The sequence below is a fragment of the Cyrtonyx montezumae genome, unplaced genomic scaffold, assembly GCF_038088225.1.
Source record: "Cyrtonyx montezumae isolate F1298 unplaced genomic scaffold, pur_monq_1.0 scaffold_21, whole genome shotgun sequence".
NCBI classification, from domain to species: domain Eukaryota; kingdom Metazoa; phylum Chordata; class Aves; order Galliformes; family Odontophoridae; genus Cyrtonyx; species Cyrtonyx montezumae.
The window spans coordinates 2,504,319-2,529,804 of record NW_027071948.1 but is presented as its reverse complement, the minus strand read 5'-3'; the positions used below and the strand labels follow the sequence as shown (position 1 = coordinate 2,529,804).

The following is a 25,486-nucleotide window of genomic DNA, read 5'->3' as shown; positions in this document are numbered from 1 at the left end:
GCAGCTCCGCACCAGTGGCCGCGCGGCCGCATGCCACAGCCTCTTATACCTTCCTGGCTGCAGGTGAGCTCCCTGCTCCGCCCGCCCTGCCCACAACCATGCGTCACCCATTGGCTCCCAGCACTCTTCCACTGCAGCCAGCTCCTGGGAAGCCTTGATAAGAGGCGACAGCACACGGAGAGCAGGTGGGAGGTGTTGGTTTGGTCATCTCCTCCGCATGGGGGAACACATTCTTCTTCCCTTCTTAACAGCTCTTTGCCCACTGTGGACCTTTTTAAGTAATTCTTTGTGATGTCAGACAACTCTGCTTCCAGCTCCTATAGGCTTTTTTGAAATATTACCACATGGGATGCAAGAAGAGGAACTTCATCCTTCGCAGCTTTCGGCAGTAATTGACAGAGAGAAATGCTGTTCAGAGTGCAAAGCCTTTGTGGTTCAAAGGGCACTGGTTCGTGGCTCAGAGAAACAAGCCAACAACTTCCAACTTGCATGCAGATAAGGAAACAGACGGGGAAAGGAGGGATGGGAAAACCTTCACGGTTTGCTTTAGCTCTCATTTGTTGTGAATAATTATTTCCTTGGCTCAATTCCTTAAACAAAACAATGCCAGACTGTGGATCTTTTTCGTGATGGTATTTAGGGAGTCCCTTAAGAAACGGTTGAGAAACAGAGAGCAGGTTAAGATGGAGCTCCCACGGATATGCCTCTCAGTGGGGTCTGTATGGCAGGAGGGTCGCAGCCTCTCATGGTGCCCTTCTCTCTGTCTTTATTGCTGTCATGCTGGCAGCATAGTGTGTGTCTGCCTGGCAGGATGCAGGGGAGGGCTCTTGGAGGCCTTTCCCACTGACACACTTGCATGGGCACTTTGGTAAACTGGGCTCAAAGTTAGTGATGTTCAGTGTCACTGTACACACGTTGGTGCTTTGCATTCAGCATTGGTTATAGCTAGATCTCTCCTTAAGCACTCAGTGCGGCTACAGCAATTCCCTCTTTGATCATCAGGAGGATGATCAGTGCTCCTTCATGCTCTAAAGGCAGCCCCAAGCCCGCTGTAAGCCTTCCTCTCACAACTCCCAATCCTGGAGTTTCTGTCATCCATGACTATTGTAAGCCCTTTATCCTTCTGCCTGTGTCAGCTTCATTTTCTCTGCCTTTGCTTTCCCATTGCCCCCTGAGTGTGTGACGTGCAGCTATCCAGCCCTGCAGCCCCTCCCTGGGCTGGGACACAGCCTGTGCCCTGTCACATAGGATCACAGTGGCTGCAGCTGGAGGTCTGCCTGTGCAGCATCCCAGTGGTACCACCTGAAACACTGCAGCTTTCAGTTATTGGCTCTCCTCCATTTACCAGCCCTTCTCATCTCAGGTGAAGTGCTGAGGGCTTCTGAGGGGTGTGTACTATTTCCAGGGGATGTAAGAAGGCAGCTGGTTGTGGATGTGGACTTGCAAGCTGGGCTCCTTGCTGCAAAAAGAAGCAGTCATATCACAGAGTGGTAAAAAGGCTGCTCGGTGTGGCTTCATCCTGCTTCCTTGGCTTGTCGTTATCAGTGCTTTTTAAAATCAAAGCCACTCGATAATGATGACTTAGAAACAAACCCAATAAACCACTAAGAAGAACTGGGAGCCAGCTGCTTGGGCTCAGCCTTGCAGGACAGAGCTCTGAGGTGTGCAGCATTATTCCAGCCTACAAACCCATCCCTGTGAGGTTTGCTCTGTGATCCCACGGTGTTCCTACAATTAGTGCTGTGGAGTGGTAAACAGCATGAAGAAGCAGTGTTTCCCATGCTAGCTCATGGAGCTTCCACCTGCCTGGCTCCACGTGCAGCCAGCTGCCTGGCCAGGCATTCAGTGGAGCCTCAGCAGCAGCAGGTTGTACCTGTGGCTATGGGAATTGCAAAGCATGTAGTCTGTCCCATCAGGAACGAGCTCGGTGAGTCATTAGATAAGTGAGACAGGACCTCACCGTGGGATACTTCTGATGCAATTATATTTTGTCCTTCTGTAACTGCTTCTTATCAGGATGTCTCGAGATGCTTTAGAGATGCAACTGAGCCTTCCAGTAACTATGGTTATCAGCGACGTTATCAACAGGGAAGCTTTCTGGTGCACAGGAGCCCAGAAATGTTGAGTAATGCACTGGCGAGCATCCCTGGGGGAAGCGATGCACCTTAGCATGGCTGAGCACCAGGAAAAGCCTTTAAAGAGGAGCTGGAATGGGAAACTCCATTAGAGTCCTATAAAGCAATGCCCTTCTTGAGTGGCCAGCTCTGGAACCAGCTGCCCTGTAGTTTATCTCACTCAAACACTGGAACACTGGATCCACCTGGCACCTACCTTAGCACCGTCCTTCGCTTCCTGTAGTCACCAGGAAAGCTCCACGATTAGATAATCATTACATGGCACACAGGCAACGTGGTAATTTTCCTGATAGCCCACACCTCATGTGACCATTACTGCTCAGCAGCTTGGGGCTGTGTGATTCAGGCACTCATGGCTGCTCTTGAATAGCAGGAATAGCAGCCATTCCCTGCACATAACGTCAGGTCCTCTGTTCCAGCCCCTTAAATCTAAAAAGGGGTAAGTGACAGGGATCAATGAATAAACTGTGGTTGAAGGATCACCAGTGATCTGTGACACCGTGCTGTGGAGGCTGTGGCCTTCCCACATGTCTGTGTGCTCCTGCAGTGGTTTGCAAGGAAAGTCTGGCTGAGCTGCTCCAGGTTTCAGCCTGCTGCTGTTGGAGAAGGCAAAAGGGATCAGCCCAGGAGCGTGGCTGCTGTTGCAAGCCTAGAGGCAGCCACAGCCCCTGTGCTGCAGAGGAGAGGGACCATTGCATGGTGAAGTGGGGCCGGGAGGGACAAGGTGAAGGGCAGCCCCAATGTGCTCTCACCTCTGCACCGTGAGTCACTCTCACGTTGTCCCACGGAGGTGGTGTTGCTGCTGTTACTCACTTCCCACCCCGCACAGGGACGTGCTGAACTGGGGAAACGGGGTGTGATGTCAGAATGTTCACAGGGATATCTCGATTCCCCAATGACTTTTGCTTATGTAACAAACCTCCCGCCCTCTGCTGCTTGGATCCTTCCCTTCCGCACTGCAGCCGTGCTTGGTCTCACATGCATGCAACAGAAGAAGATGCATCATCCCACAACAGTCCCTAAGTATGACCTGAGAAGTCAATAGGACTTCTCCACAGGGCTCAGCAAGGTGGGCAGAGAGACAGGTGTGGCAACCTCTGTCACTCCCTGCTGGCATAGGGCACCAGCACCCTTTGGCCTCAATGACACTGCTTCTTCTACACCACACAGGCACAGGACTCCACCTACTGTCTCCTTTCCCATCCTGGAAGCTTAATGACACCTCCCTGAGCCTTATCATAATCCTGCAGGGGCAGAAGTGAAATGTCCATAAAGCCCTAGAGAGAAATAGTTCCTTATCTTCCACCTACCCACCCAGTGTAGAAATGAGGGGTGCAATAGATGCCCTTAGGACATGACATCACAGATGTGCTTTTTAAACAGGGATCATTTTGTGTTCGTATTTTATAGATGGGCTCTGTGTTTCCTTTGCGTTCCCGTAGTACCTCAAGTACTGATGGAGAATTGATAGCTCCACATGGTGGCTGAACGCTTTTTTGCACATCAGCAGCAGCTGTTACATAGCTCAGAAGGATCCATAGGTTTAATTCTCACGAATATATTTCCAGTTAGGTATTTATTTGTCTTACTGTTGCACGCAGTTAATCATTCAGCTGCTTAAGGGAGCACAGGAGGAGTATAGGACCATCTCGCAGGTGTGGGTCTGATTAGAAGTACTGTAAGCAAAATACCTCTGTGTTTGCCCATGCTGAAGAGAGTGATTTGTACTTTGATCCCAAAGAATGTGGTGGGGCAAGAACACAGAACGTGCCCGCAATGAATTTGTAAATGCATTAGTAGATGTGGGGATGTGTGCTGAGTCCCAGCGAGATAAGGCAAGGCTGGCACAAGGGTAAACTGCCCTTCTGGTGCATCAGATAAGTTATCACCATCACCTGCATACGGAGATATAAAAAGAACATCAGGCTGTTCTCCATGACTTCGTAAAAGTTTAATTTATACTTTCATCTCTAGGCCTGACTCCGATCCCCAGATCCCTTCTGACATATGGATCTGAGCTTCAGAGACACTCCAATGTTTTGCACTCCAAGGAGAGACACCAGTTCAGTTTGTGATCTGAAGGGAAGGGGCAATCACGAGTGATGTCCTTTAATACGCTTCCACCATTTTCCACATACATATTCATTATTCTATTTTAGCAAAGTAGGACATGGAGCTCTTTGCAGCTCTCTCCTCAGGCCTGGAGTCTGTTGATGTTCCCTCTGGGGATGGGTGGAACACAAGAGCTGCTGTAATAGTGTGTCTAGAGAGACCAAACTTGAGCAGTACTTCCCCAGATCTTCAGAGGACACAAGCAGGTTTCACCACTCCACCACTGAGGATCCAGAATCCCAAGGGGTCAGCAGCTCTCCTGCCTTTGATGTGCGATGTCCCCATGTTTTTACAGGACAGGAGCTCTGCCCCAGTGTGGTGGAAGTAGGAGCTCTGGAAGGTATTGTAGGATCTGACCCTTTCCAAAGAATGGGATGGTGGAATCCTTTATGCATGAGAAAACACAGAGTGCATTACAGTATTTGTATTCTCAGTGCAAACTGCTTTCCATCTGTCAACACAGATACTGACTCCAGTTTACATAGAAAATGCAAATTATTTTTTTACATTCTCTTCCTTCAAGCCTAATCCTGTGCTACACAGCACTACTTACACCGACTTCAGAAGGAACCGAGGATGCTCTGCAGCTTCCAGGAGCAGATCTTTGGCTCTATGAAAAATTCAGCATCTCGTGCCCTGCCTCTCATTCGGAGAAAACTACACCCCAACAGAAGAATGAAATCTTTTAAAGTTAGGAAGTAAAGGAATATAATTGCTGCGAATTCTCCATAGAAATCTTCCAGCTAGTTAGAGGGATGAAAGATTGAGTTCTAGGCTGAGGTAGCAGCCCCCAGAGATCCAATCCTGAATTCATGGGCAGTGCTCAGTTTGCGGGACGTCGTGTGGACACGCGTTGCTGAAGATGGCAACGGAAACTGCGTGCCCCAGGGATTCCTCCCATCGCAGCTTTATCTCTCTGAAAGATGTCAGTGAATATATTTGAACTCTTCCATGGATCTTTCATGCATGGGAACTCTCAGCACAGAGATGCTGATTGAGCTTGTGCCTCCAGCCTTGCTTCTTTGGTCTCTTCCGCCATCAAAGAATGCTACAACAAAACTTATTGGGACGAATGGTTGTGATATGCTTTTTACTTTCTGCATCGTTGATGAAAACATTAAGTTAAGTGTTCTCGACGCAGTACAGAAGACAGACACTCATCCTCCTCACCTCCTCCTTCGCGTTTCGATGCAGAGCAATCACAGCACTGGAAAACTACAGTCCTGGAAACAGGCTGCCGTGCCATAAAGATGAGGTCCTGCTCCAACAGAAGAGGCAGGTCATCTCCATGGTTCTTCTCTGAACTACAGAACGTCCTACTCAGTCTTATTATTAGTAACAGAGAGAAAGCGCCGTAGTTTTGCTTTTGTAATGCTCAGAGGGGTGAGCTGTAAGACGTGCAGAAAGCCTTGGCTTGTCCCTGCAGTATTTGCACCGAAGGAGGAAGGAAAAGAAAAGCCATTCAGGGTATAAGCAGAGAGATCAGACATGACAGCTCCACGCAAATTTTGTTTAGGAAATTCCTTTTTGCATGAGCATGTGCCTTCAGAGATTTTGATCCCATGCTCGATCCCCAAAACACCCACCCCCAGGAAACAAAAACCCAGCTCACTTCATCCTGAAACCTAAAGAAACCCCACTGCAAGAGGTCCCTGTGAGCCTATGTCAAGGCAGCATGCTGCTGTCTCAGATGTGCCTCCAGCAAGCAGGAGCTCACAAACACCGCCCTCCAGGCCTGTGGAGTAAAGATTTTACAGCCATGAGTGGATGTTGGGAAAATTGCTGGTTCCTCTGCTGACTTCCTGTGCATTATGAAGCCCTGGGTAAACACGCAGCCTCACCCCACCGTGGCCCGAGGTGCAGATGGAGCAGGGAGCCAGGAGCACATCAGGCACAGTGGCACTTCATGAGCTCCACGAGGTACTGAGGACCAGAAGGTCCAGGAGGTGCTGAGCTCCACCTGGGAATCCGGTGGCCTTGGGCACAGCTGTGATTAGAGCTTGCATTCCAGGTCACTCATGCATCGAATGCAGAATGCTGACAATTACACCATGCTGAGCATTCTGCTCATTGTCTGAAGGGTTAAAACCTGTTTTCATAAGCGGGCAGATGAATTCCTGAAATTTTTATTGCTTTATGCCAATGTGCCATCTTCTTGTTTGTGCTTTTGCCTGGGTCTGGCGATTGACTTTTCATTGTATAACCTTAATGAACAGAACACCTTTTCATTTCTTTCCCCTGTTCATTTGTTTTTGCTGTGAACTAATTTAAATACTGCTGCATGTCAGGATTGATTCATTAAGGTTGGAAAAGATCACTAAGATCATCTGTCCCAACCATTAACCCATCAGTCCTACCATCAATACATAAGTCCAACCATCAACCCATCAATCATGGCACATCGCTTCTGGACCCTGAAAGGATCATAGCATCATAGGATGGCTTAGGTTGGAGGTGACCTTAAAGATCACCCAGTGATCATCCAACATCACTGACTTGGGCAGGGATGCTGGCCACTAACACAGGCTGCCCAGGATCCCATCCAAACTGGCCTTGGATGCCTCCATGTTGGACAACACGTTGCTTCTGGACCCAGAAAACTGAGGACACGGAATGACATGAATTAGCTGTTAAATAAAATAGAAGGAGGGAAAAGGGAAAAAGAAAGTATTCCATCTTTTGCTAAATATAAGGCAAGCATAGAGTTAAAACCACTCCAGATCAGAGCTCTGATTAGCAGCTGCTGGAGCCCTGCCTGCTGAGTAGGTGTTAATTTGGGAGGAGTGCAATATAAATAGGCAAGCCCAATACTGGCAAGGTTTCTTTTTTCTTCTTCTTCTTTCTTTGTGCTTTTTTTCTTGGTGAGATGGAGATATGCCAATGATGTTGCGGAAGCTGGAAGAAAGATGGTTGGATCTACAATTTTGGTGCCCTGACAGGCTGGTACGTGTGTTGTGTGGCTGGACCTGGTGAGCAGGTCGTTTCCTATGAGCCTCTCTTGCCATCAGCTGAACTCATTTCAAATCAAAAGATAAGTTTTTAAGTCGTCAGTGGGTTTCGCCTGTTATTCGGGATGACAGCTTTAAGTTGAATTTGTGGGGAACACAAAAGCAAGGCTTTGTACTAAGTGGTAATAGCTTTTACTAAGAGAGTTCTGCTAAGCTTTCAGCTGTGAGAACAGCCGAGAGAAAATTGCCCTCAGCATTAATGGAGAGATCCTCAGATAGATACGTGAGGCTGCAGGTCATGTGCTGCCAGTCTCCCAAACTATGGCAGCTATTTACTTTCATAAAAGCAATAAAAAACCGCACCAGGCTCCTTCCTCCTCCTGCAGCTCCGTGCGTGCCTTTCCAAGTATGCCGTGAATTTCCTGAGGATGAGAAAGATATTTACAAATCACCAACCTGAGCCCCCAGGGACAGCCCCATAAATGGCAGAAACCCTACAGTCAGTGAGCAGGGAGCCCCCAGATCACCCCGTCCAGTGGCTGTGACCCAAAGCTCCTGGCAGGAAATCCTGTTGCTCAAAGCTGTTTCCCTGTTGCTTCCTTTGCTATAATTTATTTATTTCTCTTTCTTCTTCCAGAAACAATCCATCTCTGGAATGGAGAGCTGAGGAAGAACGGGGTTTTGTTGTTTCTTGGTTTATTCTCTGCTTGGATTTCCTCTCGGGTGCTGGTGATGAACACCACGGCCATGCTTGCTCGGTGCTCTCCCTGCATGCTCTGTAAGCACTGAGCTGGGAGCTGATAATTCTGTGGCTCAGCGATCCTTCTGTGAACACAGAACCTGAAAGAGGCCCTGATAAAGGAGGATTGCACTGAGCCGTATCCACGCACTCGGCAGCGAGGAAATGCAGCCGCTCACATCTCCCAGATAAAGAAGCTCTCCAGGTGAGGAGAGCGGATTTCCCCCAGCACTTCTTAGCTTGTGCCGCTCTGATAAAGGCTCAGATGTGCCTGGGCTGCCCGACATCTCATTCTGTGCTGCAGAAGGAAAGATGAGTTTCCGTGTGTGCACGTGACCACACACATCGCACACTGGAAGGACCAATCTTTTCTGCTTTTTTATAGCAACCGTTTTGCAGCACCGTATCTTTCAAAAGGGAGAAACGGAATCAGGAATACAGCTCAGGAATACGATGCTCTGCATTGCAGAGTGCAGTTCACTTCTTAATGAAGCTCAAGCAGAAGTCAGTTCTTCGCTGAGTTTCTTCTTGATGTGATAGTAATTAAAGCTATACATTACCAGAATCATTACAGCGTTCATACGCTCTCATGTTTATTTATACTGTTTATGTTGGATCTTTGTTCTCACACCAACAGCCTCGGGGGCTGTTCTGGTTTCTCCCTCCTCACCTCTTTGCCCTCCCTCCCTTTCTCTTGGCTGAGAAGCGTATGGAAAGCGTTGACTAAGCCACAGAAACTGAGCAAGATTTAAACCTTATTAGGACTAATTCACTTAGCTATGCGTATTTGGTAAATTTACCTTCAACTAAGCGTGCGGAAATAAATGGTTCATTAAGGGTGATGAATATTTATGTTTCTCCACTTCCCACTTCTTGCTTCGTTACATAACAAAGGAAGAACACCTAAGGAGAGAGGAACCACATCTTCAATGACATGAATCCAATTTGCAGAGCGTTGCTTCTGGTTTTGCTAATAGAAACATCACAGATCATCCCAATTCCCTTTTAAACTGCACTTCTAAGCTACTTCTAAGACAGCATAGGTAGGAAAGTCATAGTTCAAATGCCCAGTGCTTGAAATATCTCCTGCCTTGAGTGAAAGGTGCTTCTCAAAACGTCTTTCCTCCCACAGTTCAGACAATGAGAAGGGAGTTCCTGTTCATATTTCTCTGCTAATGAATGGAGGTGCCCAGGGTGCTAACTGTAAAACCCACCCATCCTGTACCGTCTGGTAACACAGCCCTCCCAAAGGGCTGCTTTATGTCCCAGTGATATATCAAGCTGCTTCCCCATTTAACAGAAACATTGCCACTGGATTAGCAGACCATAAAATTATGTCAGTGTTGGCTGTGATTCTCCTGACAAGACAACTGATGTTTCTACTTCTGTTATGTAGGTCAGATCTGCTCCGGAGCTATAACCTTCTGCTTGAGTGCGTCGCTGTGTCTCACCCAGGTAATCTTCTAGGAAAAGTACAGATGAGCAAATGTATTTGTGGAATGGAGTATTGTTTACTATCTGGTGCATGTTGCTTGAATCCTGTGACATTTTTTTACGAATAACATGTATATTCTTCTTAAAGGCAGAAAGCTTTTAAGCTTGTCCTTAATATTAATGCAAATCTAGCTGTAGACTTCTACGCTTTAAAGCTGATGTGAAAGAGGAAACTCTTAAGCCTTCCTGTTACTGCTTTGATCAGAACCAGACCTTCAAAGCCATCACTGTGAAATGAGCACTTTGTGCTTAGTAAGGAGAAACCCTGATATGAGGGACAGCATCACTCAGAGATGCCATTCCAGAGAAGGAGATTAAAGATCACAACTAATTTGAGGAAGTTTGAATAGGATCGAGTACATATAAGAGGTGATGCTTTAATTTACTAGAAGTAGAGTAGCTTGGACCTGGGAAAACAAAAAAACATCCTTCTGCGAGCAGTTGGGCCAGCTTGCTTCCTTCGTCCTTGGTGTCTGCCTTAGCCAACAGCTGAAAGCCACAAAATCATTAGTGATATTAGACTGAAATAATTCTTACTGTGTTGAATTAAAAGCAGTACTGAGGTATGGGAGACAGTGTCTGTGAAGAATTTATGTGTCTGAATGCCATGAATCGTCACGGTAGCTGACATTTTTTCACACAAACAATGAACGTTTCCATCTTCTCCCACTTTCTCCCCGCTCCCAGATTGGAAAGGTCACTACAACAATCTGCCTGAGCCCTGTATCCCTTTCTTTTATTTCCTCATCTGTACTGGAGAAATACATTCTCGTGAGCAGTAACAGAGTTCGGGAGGACTGCAATGGCATCAGAGAGGGACAAGATGTTTTGTGCATTCGTTTTGCAGCATCTACAATTCTTCCCCAGCAATCGCATTTCACAGCAGTTCTGTCCTCAGTAGGAATAATAAAGGACTCAGTCAGAGGGCACATTTTTTGCTGCCTCATAAACTGAGGTGTTCCTTGACCCTAATATTTGAAAGTGACCACTTCTACCTTCCCTGTCTCCATCCATACACTGTAAAGCAGCATATCTTAACATGCAGAGATGAGAGTTGCAGGAAAAAGGAGTTGAGCTTTACTGAGTCACTGAGAAACAGACCTGTGCTTTCCCACTGCATAACTCACAGAGTCTGCAGAGATTTGAGAGCCTTTTTAACTGCTCTGCTAACGTGCGAATTGTGCAGCTCTGAAAGCCCCATGTAACTGCAAGAGAAGCCAACCCGAACAACTCGCTTGCAGTTCTGGCACTTCAGTTGCACCATGTGTATTGTTTGCCAGTTACTCTGTGTATTCATTTACGAACCCCACGTGTCATGCACTGCTGTACGCAGCAGGTCTGTTCCCACACTTCTCCCATCCTCATCTCCCTCGATTCTAATTCATCTCTCTGGGGGCTCGGTGCCTTTCTCTGCAGGAAGCCTTTTATTTTGCCACCCACTCTGAGCCCCAGTTTTGCCTGCAGCCTCTGTCCCTCGTGCCATATTTTGGCAGTAATTAGGGCGAGATGGGACGACGTCATGTCTGCTCCGCAGGCGCCGTCCTTCTGGGTTTGCTCACAGGGCTTTGTTTGCTTCCCTCAGAGCTTATCACGAGTTTCTTATCAGGATGGTGCAAGCAGAAATCAAATCACACGAGCTGGGTGGGGAGTGGCACGGCCTATACGCATCCTTCCATCATTCCCTATCCTGATCATTCATTTCGTCATTTTGTCACAATGACTCCTTGCATAGCAGAAGACTCAGGGGACAGATGGACGCGCCGATCCCTTCAGCACTTAAAATCTCTGCGTACAGCTCTCTCCTCAGCATCTCAGCCCACCACCCCCCACCCCCGCCATTCCTCCTGGGGCGTCCGCGTCGCTCAGCAACGCTCAAAATGGCGGCGCTCGCGCGGTGCACGCTGGGAGTTGTAGTGCGAGGTCCCGGCCTTTCCTCGGCCTGACGAGGGGCGCGGGACTCCCTTTCCCATGAGGCACCGCGCGCAGCAGAGCGACGGGAGGGAGGGGGACTACCTGAGGGGAGGGGGGGCTCAGGTGGAGCGTGGCGCGGTGCATGCTGGGAGCTGTAGTTCGGAGCGGCGGCGCTCTCGCCGCACCCTGGGGGCCGATGAGCGACGGGGGAACTACAAATCCCAGCGCGCCGTGCGACGCAGCGGGCAGGGCGCCGCCTGAGGGCGGGGGGTACGAACGGGAACCTGCCGGCGGGGCGGCTTCCTCAGGTGGGGAGAGGACTGCTGCGGGCGAAGGGGCGGCTGTGGAGGCGGAGGGTGAGGCGAGGAGGGCGGGCAGGTGTGTGTTGTGGTGGGGGGGGAAGGCCCCGGGGTGCGGCCCAGGCCCGGCCACGCCTCGGCGGGCCCGGTGTGGGTCGTGCGCTGGGGGGCTGCGGGGCCCTGTGGCTGTGGCAGAGTCACGGGTGAGACCGTAACGCCTGCTGCAGTAACAGCACACGGAGAGCATCGCTGCCTCGTGTGGCGTTAATTGCTGGGTGCTGGCACGTTAGAAAGTCATCGGGGCGCAAGGGTGGGGATGGTGGGTCTCTGTGCAGGTGTGTGCTGAGAGAGCTGGAAAAACAAGTCCCGCTTCCAGAAGGTGCGTTGTAAGCGTTGCTTGCAGCTGTTGTCCCGTGCAGGTGCTTTGTGAAGCGGTGTCAGTGAGGAATCGGCACTGAGCAGCGTATCATCTGCTTCCAGCATAGCCCTGGGGAGCACGAGAGGGAGCCCAGGCCTCTGCAGGCTGTGCTCCGTGAGTCCTCCCTTTAACATCTCTGAGAACAGCTTTTCTCGTGGCCAAATCGAGGTCCTGGCAGACAGTAAGGAGTGGTGGAATGAGGACGATGCTTTTTCCAGCTCCCATCTGCCGACTGCAAAGCCACCTGAAAGTTAGTGATGCTTTGCTGCTGTTTTTTTGTTTTTTGTTTTCCCTTGTGCCTGAAAGTATTCCCTTACACAGTGCTTGAATGAAGACAGGTACTGACGAGGTGACGGAGGTGAGAGGTGTGCAGCTGTGGGCATGCAGGATGCAGACTTAAAGCTTAATTAAAAGGTGCTCGATTCCAGGAGTGGGAGGAAAGAATTCAAGCGTGCAGTGTTTATCATGAGTTGCTTCCCATAGTGTTTATCATGAGTTGCTTCCCGTGTCTTTTATAAAGGCAGCAAGAGGAAGGGTTTACTCAGTGAATGTTGACGTGTTTAGTTTATGTCGCATGAGATCCGAGCTGACAGCGGCTTGAGATTTCTTTCAAACGTGGAGCTCTGGTGTGAAATACTAGTTTTAATTAAAATGTCTGTGTTCTCCTAGCTGTGTTGGCGTCTCAAGCATAAATGCATTCTAATTTGGGCTCCAGATATGTGACACTATCTTTTTTTTCTTTTTTCTTTCCTTACTCCAAAGAGAAAACGCTGCCAAATGTAAAACGTATTCCTTGAGCTTGTAAGTTGTTCTGCTGTGGGTGTCACCTCCTGATCAAACTCTCATATTTAATTTAAACACGCTACCTCATCCTGAGACACAGTTAGTCATAGCATGTACTGAAAATCTTCAAGTCTCTAGGGTTTTCCCCATTCTGAAGATAAAATAGTGGTGTATAATACTGTTCAGGTCACTAATGGAGTGGTTCTGATTGAGCTGTGGTTGGAAGGCAGTAAGATGAGTTTTATGGCTTCTGTGGTTTTGCAAGTGGAGACCAATGAACGGTCCAAATCCCTGCTTTTAACATCGCTGTCTTGTTTGGAAGTCCTGTGCTTAATTTGTTCTTTCACTCACTCACCAGAAGCCCTCTCCAGCCTTGCAGAGGTTCAGTGCAGCCAAGCTTCAGGAAAGTTGTTTGCATTTTTTTTTTCATATTACTACAAATAAAGAATAAGGATGCTCAGTACTGTCGATGGGTGCAAAGCTACACACACACGTAGATATCTAGTATTACCTTAATGCCTTGATCTTCCCCTCCCATTCAGACAGATGTCATTTAATATTTTACCAGCAGAAAAAGAATCCAGCAGGATGTGGACAAGTGGTTGTGGGACCTGGAGCAAAACGTAAATTGAGTAAACAGAAATCTAACTTGTCTGGGAGTTGTAAAGCAATTTGTTGGCTTGTTTTCATGCATCCAAAACTGGTTCAGCAACGTGTATCTGAAGTTCAAATAGTGTGCGTGTCTCTCACAGAAATATAATGAAATAAATTAAGTTGCTGATGATTTGAGAGCAAATAGATCTAGTGACCTAGTTGTGCTGGAACAGCTGCGGGACATATGTTCTAGTTTGTTACAGTTGGAAGTGGCTGGGAGTGACTGCCCATAAATGCAACTGTGTTGTTGATTAGTATTTTAATTTATTGCTGGAGTAGAAATGCAGCCAATGGTGAGCTTTTGTAAAGAGGAGGATCAGGCACTTCACAGTGGCTAGTTTCCCAGATACTTTCTTGTTCAGCACGACTTGTTCCTGAACTGAAGTGTTTTTGCTAGATAACAAGAATATTCTTGTTTAAACAAATGCCTTTTTCATCTCTATTTCACTAGTACGTACAGGTAGAACAATAATAATCAGATATTGACCAATAATAAATAAATAAATAATCAGTGAACAGTTTCCAAAACGGTGAAGAATTCATCATCAGATGTCTGTATCGACTGTGGTGATTCTCCCCAGATTTGTCTGATTTTTGAGGCAGTAGGGCAAGCTCTGTGGGTGTGTCTGTTTAAAATACGTCCATCCACGTGCACATCATCAAGACTCTGCCATGAAAAACCCTGAAGTTGTAGTGCCTCTGCAGTAGGAGGGCATCTAAAATACCCTGTTCTTAAAAGGTTAAATGCACAAATTAAAGTTGCACCCACGTAATCCGAAGCGGAATTATTCAGAGCATTTGTGTAAGTACTCTTCTACTGTCATGCACGAGTGGAAAGCTCTCTGTCAAACTAGATAAATGCAGTGCCTGCCTCAGCAGCCCTTTACTGGGTCACAGGTGGCTTCTGTTCAGCTGAAATGTGCTCAGGAGGAGAGCATTACCTTCAAAGCTGTGAGCTAGGTGTTCCTGGCTCCTGGAGGTACGTGCTGCACTGTACAAAGGTTCTCCTTTCATCTTCTGAGATGAATCTGCTTTTTTTGTTGAAGCAGCTGTTGGCGTGTGAGGTGTCTTTGTCACCACAGGAATTGCTTTATAAAATAACATCTGTGCTTCGGGGCATTGATTTGGGAATCATATCTCCATCCTTGTTACTCTTAAATGGAAAAGGACCCATGGCAGCACGAGCTCTTCCCACTCTGTCCAAATCCTCATTAGCTGTACCAATTACCTGTGGCAGTAACACTAGAGTGTGGTCTTCAGGATTTTCAGCCCTTGGTCTTGGAGCTTTTTGCTGGTAGGAGGGTAGGAGTAAGTTTTCCTACTAAGCTGAGCTAACGTTGGTTCAAAGTGGAGGCAACAGGTTCTGCACACGTGCTTTTTTCAGCAAGCGGAGTGGAAGTGAATCGTAGGAACCGTGCAGTGATTTTTGTTTTTCAGAGGAGCAACTTGCCAAGGGTTGTGATACATCTTTGTAATGTGAAATTCATCCGCTGGAATTTTATTTAGCAAAAATAGTTTGGGAAATGACTCACGAGAGAGCTTTTCCCTGCAGCCAGAGGCTTTCTTTCCTCATGTTACACTCTAGCTGGAGGAGCTCGCCTGCTCCCATGTTTTATTTATAATAGGAAAAGCTCTTTGTGAAGCCACCAGGTAGGCTGGCTGTGAGGTCTGGGTGTGGCTTCCCACACTACTGAGCAAAAAACCAGGCAGATACTGTAGCACTGACATAGGAAGTGTCTGAACAATGCAGATGGAGTGTGAGGTAGTGCCTGGTAGTTCAGCCAAGCAGCTCGACCTAAGAAATGTGGACTTTGCTTAGATTGTGTGGAGTTAGATGTGAAGTATGGAGGGGGGAAGGAAGGCTCATAGCTGATGGTACACAGCCAGCTCGTTGAGGAGGTCTTACTTTAGGCAGTTGAGAAATACGACTTATTAGCAGACAGACTTCAGTAACGCTTCGTGATTGTGCTGTCATGGGAAAAATTAATTGCAGCATTGCCTTTTCCAAGTGGCGTGTGCTCTCTGCCCTGATACAGATCCATCACAGCTCAGTGCTGCAGGCAGAGGAGCCTGTGACTGTGGGGAGGCTTATCAGCCGTGGTGCCAGGCAGTAACTGTTCTATTGCAATCGCATTGATTTTCAGATGCTGGGTGTGGAACAGTCTCTGCATGGCCCAGTTTGGAGCAGACTGATAAGGCTCCTTGTTTCTTAGCAACCACGGTCTGCCATAGCCAGGAACCTGCCCTTCTGCAGCTGGAGGGAAATTTCTGAATGTCTCAAATCCGTGTCTTCAACCAAGGTAAGTCATTCCCCCTGGCATATTTAATTTAAAGGCCTTTGTATTTGAATAAAAGGAGTGTGTTGGCACAAGTTCCTTAGCGAAGGGAAAGTCTTAACTTCTGTCATTAACAATCCATTTCCTTGTTCATATTTAGACTTCTGTCTTTCCTGGGCATGGAGGTGCCGTATGTCCTTCTTTTAACCAGACTCGTAGCAGAAGTTGCCAGCAAATCTACTGAAAGTTCGGTAGGTGCTTTGCATATTTGTCATGCTGGGTACTGTAAAACCTAGAGGAATTGTTTATTTTCCCCTTCCTGTTGTGGTTTATTGAAGGCTTTGTAATTAAACGGAAATGAATGATGCTAGCAGTCATTAACTGAAGCGTTTACAGTGGATGAGTTTGCTATGAGGTCTGAGTGCCTACTAAAGTGCTGAATTTGTGCTAGTTATGTGCCCGTAGGCAGGAGAGCAACTGGCAAAGCTTTGCACCATGAGAAAGAAACACCTCCATCATTGAGAAAACACTTTTCAAGCTGCTTAGGTGTTTTACTTCAGAGATTCTGAAGTGTAGGTACCAAAAAGTTAACTTTTCTAATGATTGCAGAGCTGTGAAGCTGTGATGCTGCTTTGTGTCGCAGGAAAAGGTCAGATGGGAAATTCTGCTTTTGGGAGAATTTTACCAGCAAAACCTTCTAAGAAACTGCACTCCAGGATGTTAGCCATTGGTTTTCTGGCTCTTCACCTCCCTTGTGATGTGCTAACAGTGTGAAGTCAGCCTTCTAAATTCAGTTTTATGTCCCAAATGTTTCTCCTGATAGCTTTGATCTTTGCCACCCCTGGATTTGATGGATTTTTGCCAGTTAGCAGAATAATCCTGACTGTTGCACGTTAGATATACCCAAGTTATTTGTATGTATAAATACAGATCAGATCTTGTTACTTTTGACCAAGAATACTTAATCTCTTCTGAAGACCGATCTGACTTGCTGTATGCTTTAGGGGAATGTATCTACACAACTTGAAGCAGCATAGGAGTTTTGTGACTTATTGTACAAACTCAGAGAGTGGACGTGCCCAAGTCTGTACAGAGCATCAGGAACATTCCCTCAGAAGAACCACAGAGCTGATAACAACCATCTATCTCTAAGCTTATGTCACAGCTTGTTGTAATTTGTAAATCATTTTGAAATTGGCTTTTATATAAAGCAGTGGGGAAAAAAATAAGCTCTTCTTGCCTTCGGGATACATGAAGTTACTGTTATGTTAAATGCTGAAGGAAGAAGCTTTTGCATCTCTGCTGATTGCTTTGCCATATGTAGATGTTATCTTTGGCTGCATTATGGGTGCTCAGTGTTTTTTGCCAGTCCTTGTGCTAATGGTGTCTCTCTATTTTGGGTTCTTTTTGGGACTTCCCATGTGTTCAAGAACACCTTTGACTGCTGCTTTACTAATAGTATTGGCAGCCTAACATTAACACGGTGCATTTCTCTTTACAAGGGTCTGGTGCAGTTTTAAACACTGGCAATATCCTCAAGAACTAAAGGCTTCAGTATAAAACTCTATTTTCAGAACCTTAGTGGATTGTTATGATCTGGGAACTATCCAGAAGTGTTTCTTCAACTCTTGTGTTACCAGAAGTTATGACAGCCTCATGTGATCAGCTACCATGGAAGTAGTCACCGTGAATGTTTCTCTTGATCTGCTGATTCCCACTGACCCTGTGTCCTCCAGGCTGGTTTGAGACTTGTGTAACAACCACTGTGTCCTCAGAGAAATGACTCCTGAGCAAATCTGTTAGGGAAGTGATGCTGTGGGAAGAATCACTCCCCCTCTGTGTGGTGCTTTGCTGAGGGATTTATCAAGTGTATTTCTAAAGCAGTGTTTTTGTTTTGTTTTGTTTTTTTCCTTAGGTTTCAGAAGCAGAATGCTGTGTGGATATGTTGGAGTCAAACAGTTCCTGTCCAGTAGCCAACCAGTGCAGCCCAGGTATAGCACGTTATTCTTTAATTGAATTCCAGATTATTTTTGACAGTTAACCCCAAAATACAGCCTCTGATTTAGTGGGGAATGGAAAGGGAATAAACAACTAGGTGAACTTTCTCCTTATATGTACAAGATGGTGCTTCTTATGACTCATAAATGTTGTCCTTGCATGGTAAGTAGAATAGATGACTATAAGGTTTTATGCTTTCTTTTCCATTTAACGTGCAATTGGATTATGTCAGAGCTATTTTGGATACTTAAAAGTCCATAAAAGGGGCATAAAAAGCAAAACTGCTGCAATGTATTGTAATGGGTAAGAACAGTTTTGGTGTTGTCTTGTTAGCACAGAATGCCTCATTCTTCCTTGTGCTGTTTTAAGCTGGTGTTCTTCCTAAATTGAGTTTTGTTTTTTATTAATACTGCACACTCTGTGTTTAAAATCAGAGTAAAAGATGGAAAACGGCTTCAAAGCCCACGGTAATGAGAGAATTAGTGACTTTAAAAACAGGGATGTCTTTCTGGGTTGTTCTGATGGCTGTTAAAGCACTATAAGCCTATATAATTTCACTGCCTCGTTAGGTTCTTTAACTGTTGTTTCATTGCTACGTTCATTTCTGCACCTGAATGATTTTAGACCATGTGTAGCTTCCCAGTGATGGGATTGCAATCTCTGAAGTCTTACTGTAAACTGATAACCTACCCAAATCTTTGGTGTCAGATAAGGACTTTGATGCTTCCTTCCTATTACTATAGAAAGGCTTTGCCTTTACGTCGGGTCTGTTTGTATTTAGATTAAGTGTCAGATGTAATTTATTACTGTGGGCATCAAATGTGCTGTTTCCCTCTAAGGAAACCATAGTAGCAGAGCTGTTTTCAAATCAGCACCATACTAATGGTTTGCTTTATGGGATAATTGATACTAGTTTGGCTCAAGGCTCTAGAGAACTGGATTTTAGCCAGCATAGTAAGTTTTTTGCTTTAAAATGTAGACTGTAATATGATCTAGGAGGAATATCTTTATAATCTTCATGTCTTGAGTCTAAGCCTCAAGTGAAACCACTGCAGCTTGATTTTATTAAATGAAGTTGATACTGAAGATGTGCCCTAAATTTTTCTTTTTCCTCATGAAAGAGATAGCAGTACGTGTGCTTAAACACAAATTGGGAGACTGGAACACTGAAGTCATAGAAGATGAAAGTTTAATCAGTTTCCAGCCTGCGTGGTGGGGCGACTGATATAAAACACTCACCATCTGTCACGGAAGAGTTTAAACAGGCTTGGGTTCTTCTTAAAGTGAAACAAACAGTACGATGCCAGAGAACACTGGGGCATGGAGGAGGACTATATTGCAGCAGCACTCGTGTCTTGAGCTTGCCCCTCTGCAGTTGATTAAACCCCCTAAGGGGTTATACCTCTTCTGGAATGAGCACTCTGAAATGAAACCTCCAAACTTGTCTAGACTGGGATTTGTTACCTCTACCTCTTTCTGAAGATCAGGAAATATCTCTGGTGCTGCTTTTGCTGTTTTCACATCTCTGTGTGTCCCATTCTTATGCAGGTTGTTACAGACGGTGGAACGAGGATGGGAGTAGCAGCTGCATTAAGTGCAAAAACGAAACTCTTCCTGTTGCTTCTGTTTACAATCTGACTGATTGCAGAAACAGTGAGTCACTTAATCATAGTGTTATGTTAAGCAACGAGATCTCCCCTTGCTTTTGTGGTCCAACAAAGACCATTCAAGAAGACACTGGGTACTGCAAAGCCTTTTTCACCTTCTGTAAAACTCTGTCCTTTTCTGAAGCCCTGTCATAACTCAGAGGTTTTGAGCACTGTAAAAGCTTTGGAATTTAGTTGACAGAAACTGCAGAACCTAGAAGAGAACAGAATGTCAAGTCTTGTATTGTACTTCCTAATTTGTGAAACAAAACGTAATGCTTAAAGGGGGGGGGGGGAAAGTACTGATAGATTTGTTCTCACAAAGTTTTTCAACAAATACATTGTCAGATTTCACTTGAAAACCTTTTTTTTTTTTTTAATTACAGCTGGTATCAGAGGGATGAATTTCCAAATGAATATAAGCACTGTAACTCCTTTCATACAGAACATAGGTGAGTAGATAGGGATAACTATGGGATAACTTATCAACTACTCTCTGTGTACGAGCCCCTTTGGAACAAGCTGAAGGGTTGGTTTTTTTCTTGCAAGATGGATTTAATTCCAGAGGTGGCAGCTCCTTTTACCTAGCTTTCATCAAGAACCTTTTGTAAGCCTTAGAGCCAAATTTTGAGGTAACTGTATCTTACTGAAGGGTTCTTTCATCTTGTCCTGGTGATCTTGAAATGCTTCTCTGGTACAGATGGAGCAGGCTACTTATGAAATGCTGTGACTTGAGCCTTGAAACTTACCCAGCAAGGGTTTTGCTTCTTTTAGGGGTGAGGCAACACGTAACACCCTTGTGACGTGTCTAAAAAAATCAATTAGTCTTTCTATAGGGTTTTTTTTTCTTTTAAATCAGTGAAATCGCTTCTACTTAATCTCCTAAAAAAATAAATAAAAAGCAAACAAAAACTTGTACAGCACTGATGAGGTTAATATAGATAAGGAATATCTGATTTCTGCTTTACCTCTTTATTTAAATATGGGGAAAAAAAAACGACCCCAACCGAGGACCTCTTTTGTAATTAGCAGGAAGCTCTAGCTTCTGTTTAAGAGATTTGTAGTGAATAATGGGCTTTCCTCTGATTAGGTGGTGGTGTTGTCTGTTTGTGTTTTACAGGGGGTCCAGAAGTGGCAGCTTCTCTCATCTTGGGGACATTTTTCATCAGCTTACTCCTGATTCTGTCTGTCGCTTCTTTCTTCTACCTCAAACGTGCCAATAAACTTCCTAATGTTTTCTACAGGAGGAACAAAGGTAAAATACCTCTAAATGATTGTCTCAGAAACAAAAGGTCTGAGAAGATTTGCTGCTGCAAGACAATGCAAAAGAATAACTTTTCCCTGCTATGTGCTTTTACAGTGTTATTTTTTTCACTGCAGCATTGGGGATGTCTGCTCTTAGTTCTGAAGTCTAACCGTGCTTAGGTGCACATTACACAGTATCTCTCACTCATCCAGCTGTTGCTTTTTGTAGCTTTTGAATACTCCCCATCCTACTAGCTGTCACTGAATGTTAGACATCTGTCTGGGACTTTTTTCAGGCTGGGCATGTTAACACCGTGTTTATTTTTCAGTATACAAAATGTCAGGTGCTTAAAGCCCTACAAAAAGCAGTTGTTTGTTCTTGAACTGTAGCACTGAAGGGTATCCTGTTTACCCAGCATGTGTCAGCAGTGGGAGAAAGGGAATGGTGTTAGAGGTTTCTTGTTATTGTGCTATTCAGTCACCTGTTTGCCCTCTGAATGCAGGATCTGCTGGGACCTGAAAGGGGCGTCTCCATCTTGCCTGTTCCACACCGACTCTTTGAATCTTCCCTATGACAGCCTCCAGGGGCTGCATTTGCTATGTTAGAGCTCCTTCTGTTGAACAGAAAGCTGCTTACTGGCTTAGGTCACCCAAACAAACAGGCTTCCTGTTATTTTCATGGCTGTCTTGCGAGACCAAGCTTGACTGTTGTAAAAGAAATCAGTTTAGAAAGAGGAAAAATACATGGTTGAGTGGAGCAAATCAGTTCAGTTATTGGCTAAGAATGTCACCACTGGCCTTAGCAACTTAATGTTGTGTCAGTGTGCCAATCTCTTCTGGTAGCTGGCTGCAGGTGCTGTGTTTCTAGTGGAGCTTCTGTATCTCCTTCAAGAGATGCAGCTGTGGCTGCCTTCTTAGAAAGGAAAATGAGTCATTCTTGGAGACCTTTGCAACCCTTTGTGTCTAATCTTGCAAAGAGTACTGCAGTGTATCCTGTGAATGTTTTAATCTGTTTGGGGGTCTTTGTGATAGAAGTGTTTTCACCAGTGGAACCATTCTATTCCACACATGCATTTAACATCAAAGCAAAACACAACTACAGCAGGTCTTGCTTAATGATGGCTTTTCTCTCTCTCTCTCTCTTTTAGCATCTGTTCTCCAGCCTAGTGAAACAGTAAGTAAGATTTGTCCTTCTGTTAAGAAACAAGCCTAAATCATCAAGTAAACAGCAACGTAAAGTTTTAACAATTTGTTAGGGAGCTACTTGGTCTGATATGAGAAACGAGGGAAAATAAGATGCTTTGGGTTCCTTTCTGAACTAGAAAAAATGTAACAGATGAATACTGACCGTATGGGTTTTGAGTTGCATTCTCTAAGACAACACACACCATAATAATTAATCAGAACTCTAGAAGGTATTTGTTTTAATAAGACTGAAGAAACAAGGTGCTTTCTTTGACACAATTGTTCTCCTGTCATGCAGGCATCCATGATACCTCCCCCAGCTACTTCAGGTGAGAAACTGTTCTATGGGGTGTGCTGCTACAGATGTTTTGCCTGTTAGCTTCCCTCTTGTGCATTTCCTTGCTGGAAAGCAAGGCTGCCTGTCTCAAAGTGGTTATGCTAAGAATACAAAGCAAGTGAACACAATTACTTTCAGGCCTAGCATAGAACTGTGGAATCTGCCAAGAGCACAGAAATCTAGTGAAGTATGTCCAGAAGACCTTTTGGGTGAGATTTATTGCTTTAATTAATCTAGCCATACAGTATTGATGTAGCACTTTATTAAGAGAAGTCAGAGATCTATTTTTATTCTAATAGAGATGAAAGTAGATGGAGGAAATGGTTTTTGAAGAATAAGTGCAGTCTGGAGTCCAGTTTCAGGACTGGAATCTTCTTTCTGGGGCCAAGCTGACTGATTTTCAGGCTTGCTGATCTGAAGCACATCAGTTTCTTGAAACAAGTGTCACAGGCTTGGGAATACTTTCTCTAAACGTACTGAGCAAGACAATAAGAGTACACACAGTGTCCGTGCAGTTTTCTTTCTCAGCTCTACGTAGGAGCGTGGGCTTTTCTTGTTTATTTGAAGGGGCAGAAGGACTTTGGCTGCCAGCAGGTTGCTGGATGGCACAAGGTGCAATGAATGAATGACAAAGGCAGGTGCTAACCATGTTTCTGTGCCCCCCATTTCAGTTCGGAAGCCACGATACGTCAGACGAGAGCGGTCGCTGGTGACGTCTGCATCTGCTGCTATGATCTCTTCTTCTGAAACCAGGATCAGCAACGTTTAGCCTTCATTCTCGACTGAGGACTCTGTATGTGGTATTGAAGAAACGTTTTCTGAATCCACTGAAGTGCCAGCTGACCTCAATGGGAGCCAGACTACTGTGTCAAAGAGTTGGTGCCAAACGTTAACAGAGAAATGAACTACTGCGAAGGTGCTGAGGGGGGGATGCATCCAGTTCTGTGAACTGCTTTGGTGATCTCGAAATGCACTACTCCAGCTCTGTGGTTTCAGTTTTGTCAAGTTCTTCCTGCGTTGTGGTGTGCTGTGTGTCCCTGGGATGGAACATCTCAGTGCTGCAGGCCTACACCAAGTACGGGGGGCAACAGAGGATGTGGAGTTATTTGAAGGACCTGTTTGTAACAGCAAACACTAAGTGCCACTGCTTTAATGTTCTAGGACAATGTAATGATACTGAAGTGTAATTAAAACAAACAAACAAAACACAAAAACACCTCCTGAAGCATCCCCTGATGTAGCTGACCCTGGGTTTTAACTCTAATTACAGACCCCCCATTCACATACTGCTAGTACTTCTGAAACCTGGCTGTTATGGGTTGGATCCCAACAGATTCTTATGCTTTGGGAGCTTTTCTCATACCTTCAGCTCAGTCCTTGAATAAAGAACCATTTGCTTTGGCTTTGTAGTGGGTATGCTGCTACATCTGCCCTGCTAACTTCCTTCCTTCGACCCAGCAAAAAAGCCCACCAAAATTCCAGTAGGATATCTGTGCATCTGTCTGATGAACTGGAGAGGTCAGGTGAATTTCTGTGGATGCAGTAAGGGGTTTCTGTTAAAGTGCCTGACTTCTGCAGGCCAGCACCTTGTTCAAAGTGCCAGCCTAAGCAGCCCCCAGGCTCGGGTGCTCGTTCTTGCCCATCTGAGTATTCACTCAGGAAATTGAAGTGGCTGTAAGATCTTCCTTGGCTAGGCTAGGCTACCTTTCATCAAATTGGCTCCTGGCATGGCTGACTGTTGCCGTGTGAACATTTAAATTGGCACAATGGTACGGGCCTGAGAGTGGGTGACAGGGAGCTGACTGGAAAACTTGAGGTTGCTAAATCAGTCCACGCGTCGCTGTCACCATATGTGAAGTTATTTCTAAGCAGCTTGTGTGTTCCCACCTACCTGTGTTGCTGTTGCCTGTCTTAGCTTAGCTGGAGCTCTGCTAAGGGTCTGTACTCCTAAAATAAATTACTTGGAGACTTTTCACCATCAGCCACTGGCATGAGCATAACGGGAACAGTCAGTTCTCTTCAGAAAGAGGGAACGTAGCTGCCTCAAGATGATGCCATACCCAGATGGAGAGTGTGGACCTTACTACCCAGATTCCTTTTCTCTGAGGTTAAAAGCTCATCCAAAGTTATAGGAACAGAGCAGGGCTGGGCAGGGTTATCTTATTGAATAGGCCTCTTTTTCTGCAAGTTCCAGTGCAGCTCTATGCATTTGCATCTCTCTCCTTAAACGAGCTCCCTGGTAGCATCCAAACAAGCTAGAGCGAGGAGTGGGCATAAAGAAAAACCCATGGAGGAGCACCCCACCCCCAAGTGAGGGGAAAAACAAAACCAAAGTAAACCCCACACCACCCTTGAGTTGCCGTACGGAGAATCTCCAGGCCATCTTCCCATCAAAACAACCTAAAAAGGCAGAACTGAAGACAGCAGACAACGCCATTGGAGACACTTCAGCTTTCAGTATGAAATGCACTTACAGTCCTTACGTTCCCTGTTCAGGAGGTGGCAGTTTGGGCTGTTGATTTTGATGTCTTTTCATCTTGGTGTGGTTATTTATGTTTTTGTCTGGAGGTTACGGGTTCATCCTGACTTTAGTTGCCCAATATTTTCTTAACCTTTGAAGGGAAAGGAGTAACTATGCAAATAACCAAGTGCCAAGAAAGGGCACCTTTTGAAAGCAGGGAGTTTCTGCTGCGGGAACGCATCCACGTATCACTTGGTTGCAAATATATCCTTCCTACACGTTAATTATTGAAGGGTCATTCGTGTCGTAGCGTTGTCTGATCCTCAAGGGCACACTGTAACCTCATCCAACCTTGCATCCAACCTCTGTGCAGTCCCACAGCATCTCTTCTCCTTTCTGTGCTGCTCCTCCCCAGCACACTGCTGTAGTGCAGTGAATACGTGTCGTTGTCTTTTTTGTTTCTGTTTTGGGATCCTTTCAGCTCTTCTTGATCCGAACACTTCATCCATTTGCACTGTTTAAGTACAGACACGTTTTGGTTTCTGTCTCCCTCCACCACAGGACCAGATATAACCTATCAAATCGGCTTCAACGAACCGTGGCATTTAATGTATCCCTGTATTTTTCAATTGTGCCAAAATAAACCTCTCTGAGCTTTTGTAATGACTCCAGAGGTCTTTCATATGCTTCCTTTTCAAACCCAAATCAGCAGCCAGAGCAGAGCCAAAGGCAACTCTGAATTACCTTACCTGCAGCATGACGGTGCAACTCTTCAGCCAAGAGGGTGGCTTTAGTAAACCACTGAAGTGTTTTCATTTACAGAAAAGAGCAGACGTGGCATGAAA

The 25,486-nt window shown here is 45.6% G+C and overlaps 1 protein-coding gene across 1 annotated transcript; it reads left to right on the top strand.

The window, feature by feature from the left end:
* Nucleotides 1–15,201: 15,201 nt before the first annotated feature.
* Nucleotides 15,202–23,013, top strand: CUNH1orf159 (chromosome unknown C1orf159 homolog). The gene is made up of 10 exons (XM_065737794.1): nucleotides 15,202–15,255; nucleotides 15,638–15,793; nucleotides 15,930–16,020; nucleotides 17,685–17,760; nucleotides 19,316–19,420; nucleotides 19,800–19,865; nucleotides 20,534–20,668; nucleotides 21,807–21,832; nucleotides 22,142–22,172; nucleotides 22,852–23,013. The coding sequence occupies exons 3-10, from the start codon at nucleotides 15,949–15,951 to the stop codon at nucleotides 22,947–22,949; spliced, it is 609 nt and encodes a 202-aa protein (XP_065593866.1). The 5' UTR covers nucleotides 15,202–15,255; nucleotides 15,638–15,793; nucleotides 15,930–15,948; the 3' UTR covers nucleotides 22,950–23,013.
* Nucleotides 23,014–25,486: the final 2,473 nt, after the last annotated feature.

Excerpts from the sequence above, each read along its gene's own strand:
- CUNH1orf159 (XM_065737794.1), top strand. The coding sequence starts at position 15,949 with ATGGAGGTGCCGTATGTCCTTCTTTTAACCAGACTCGTAGCAGAAGTT. Across the intron at positions 16,021-17,684 it reads GCAAATCTACTGAAAGTTCG|GTTTCAGAAGCAGAATGCTG; the intron begins GTAGGTGCTTTG and ends TTTTTTCCTTAG. Across the intron at positions 21,833-22,141 it reads TTCTCCAGCCTAGTGAAACA|GCATCCATGATACCTCCCCC; the intron begins GTAAGTAAGATT and ends CCTGTCATGCAG.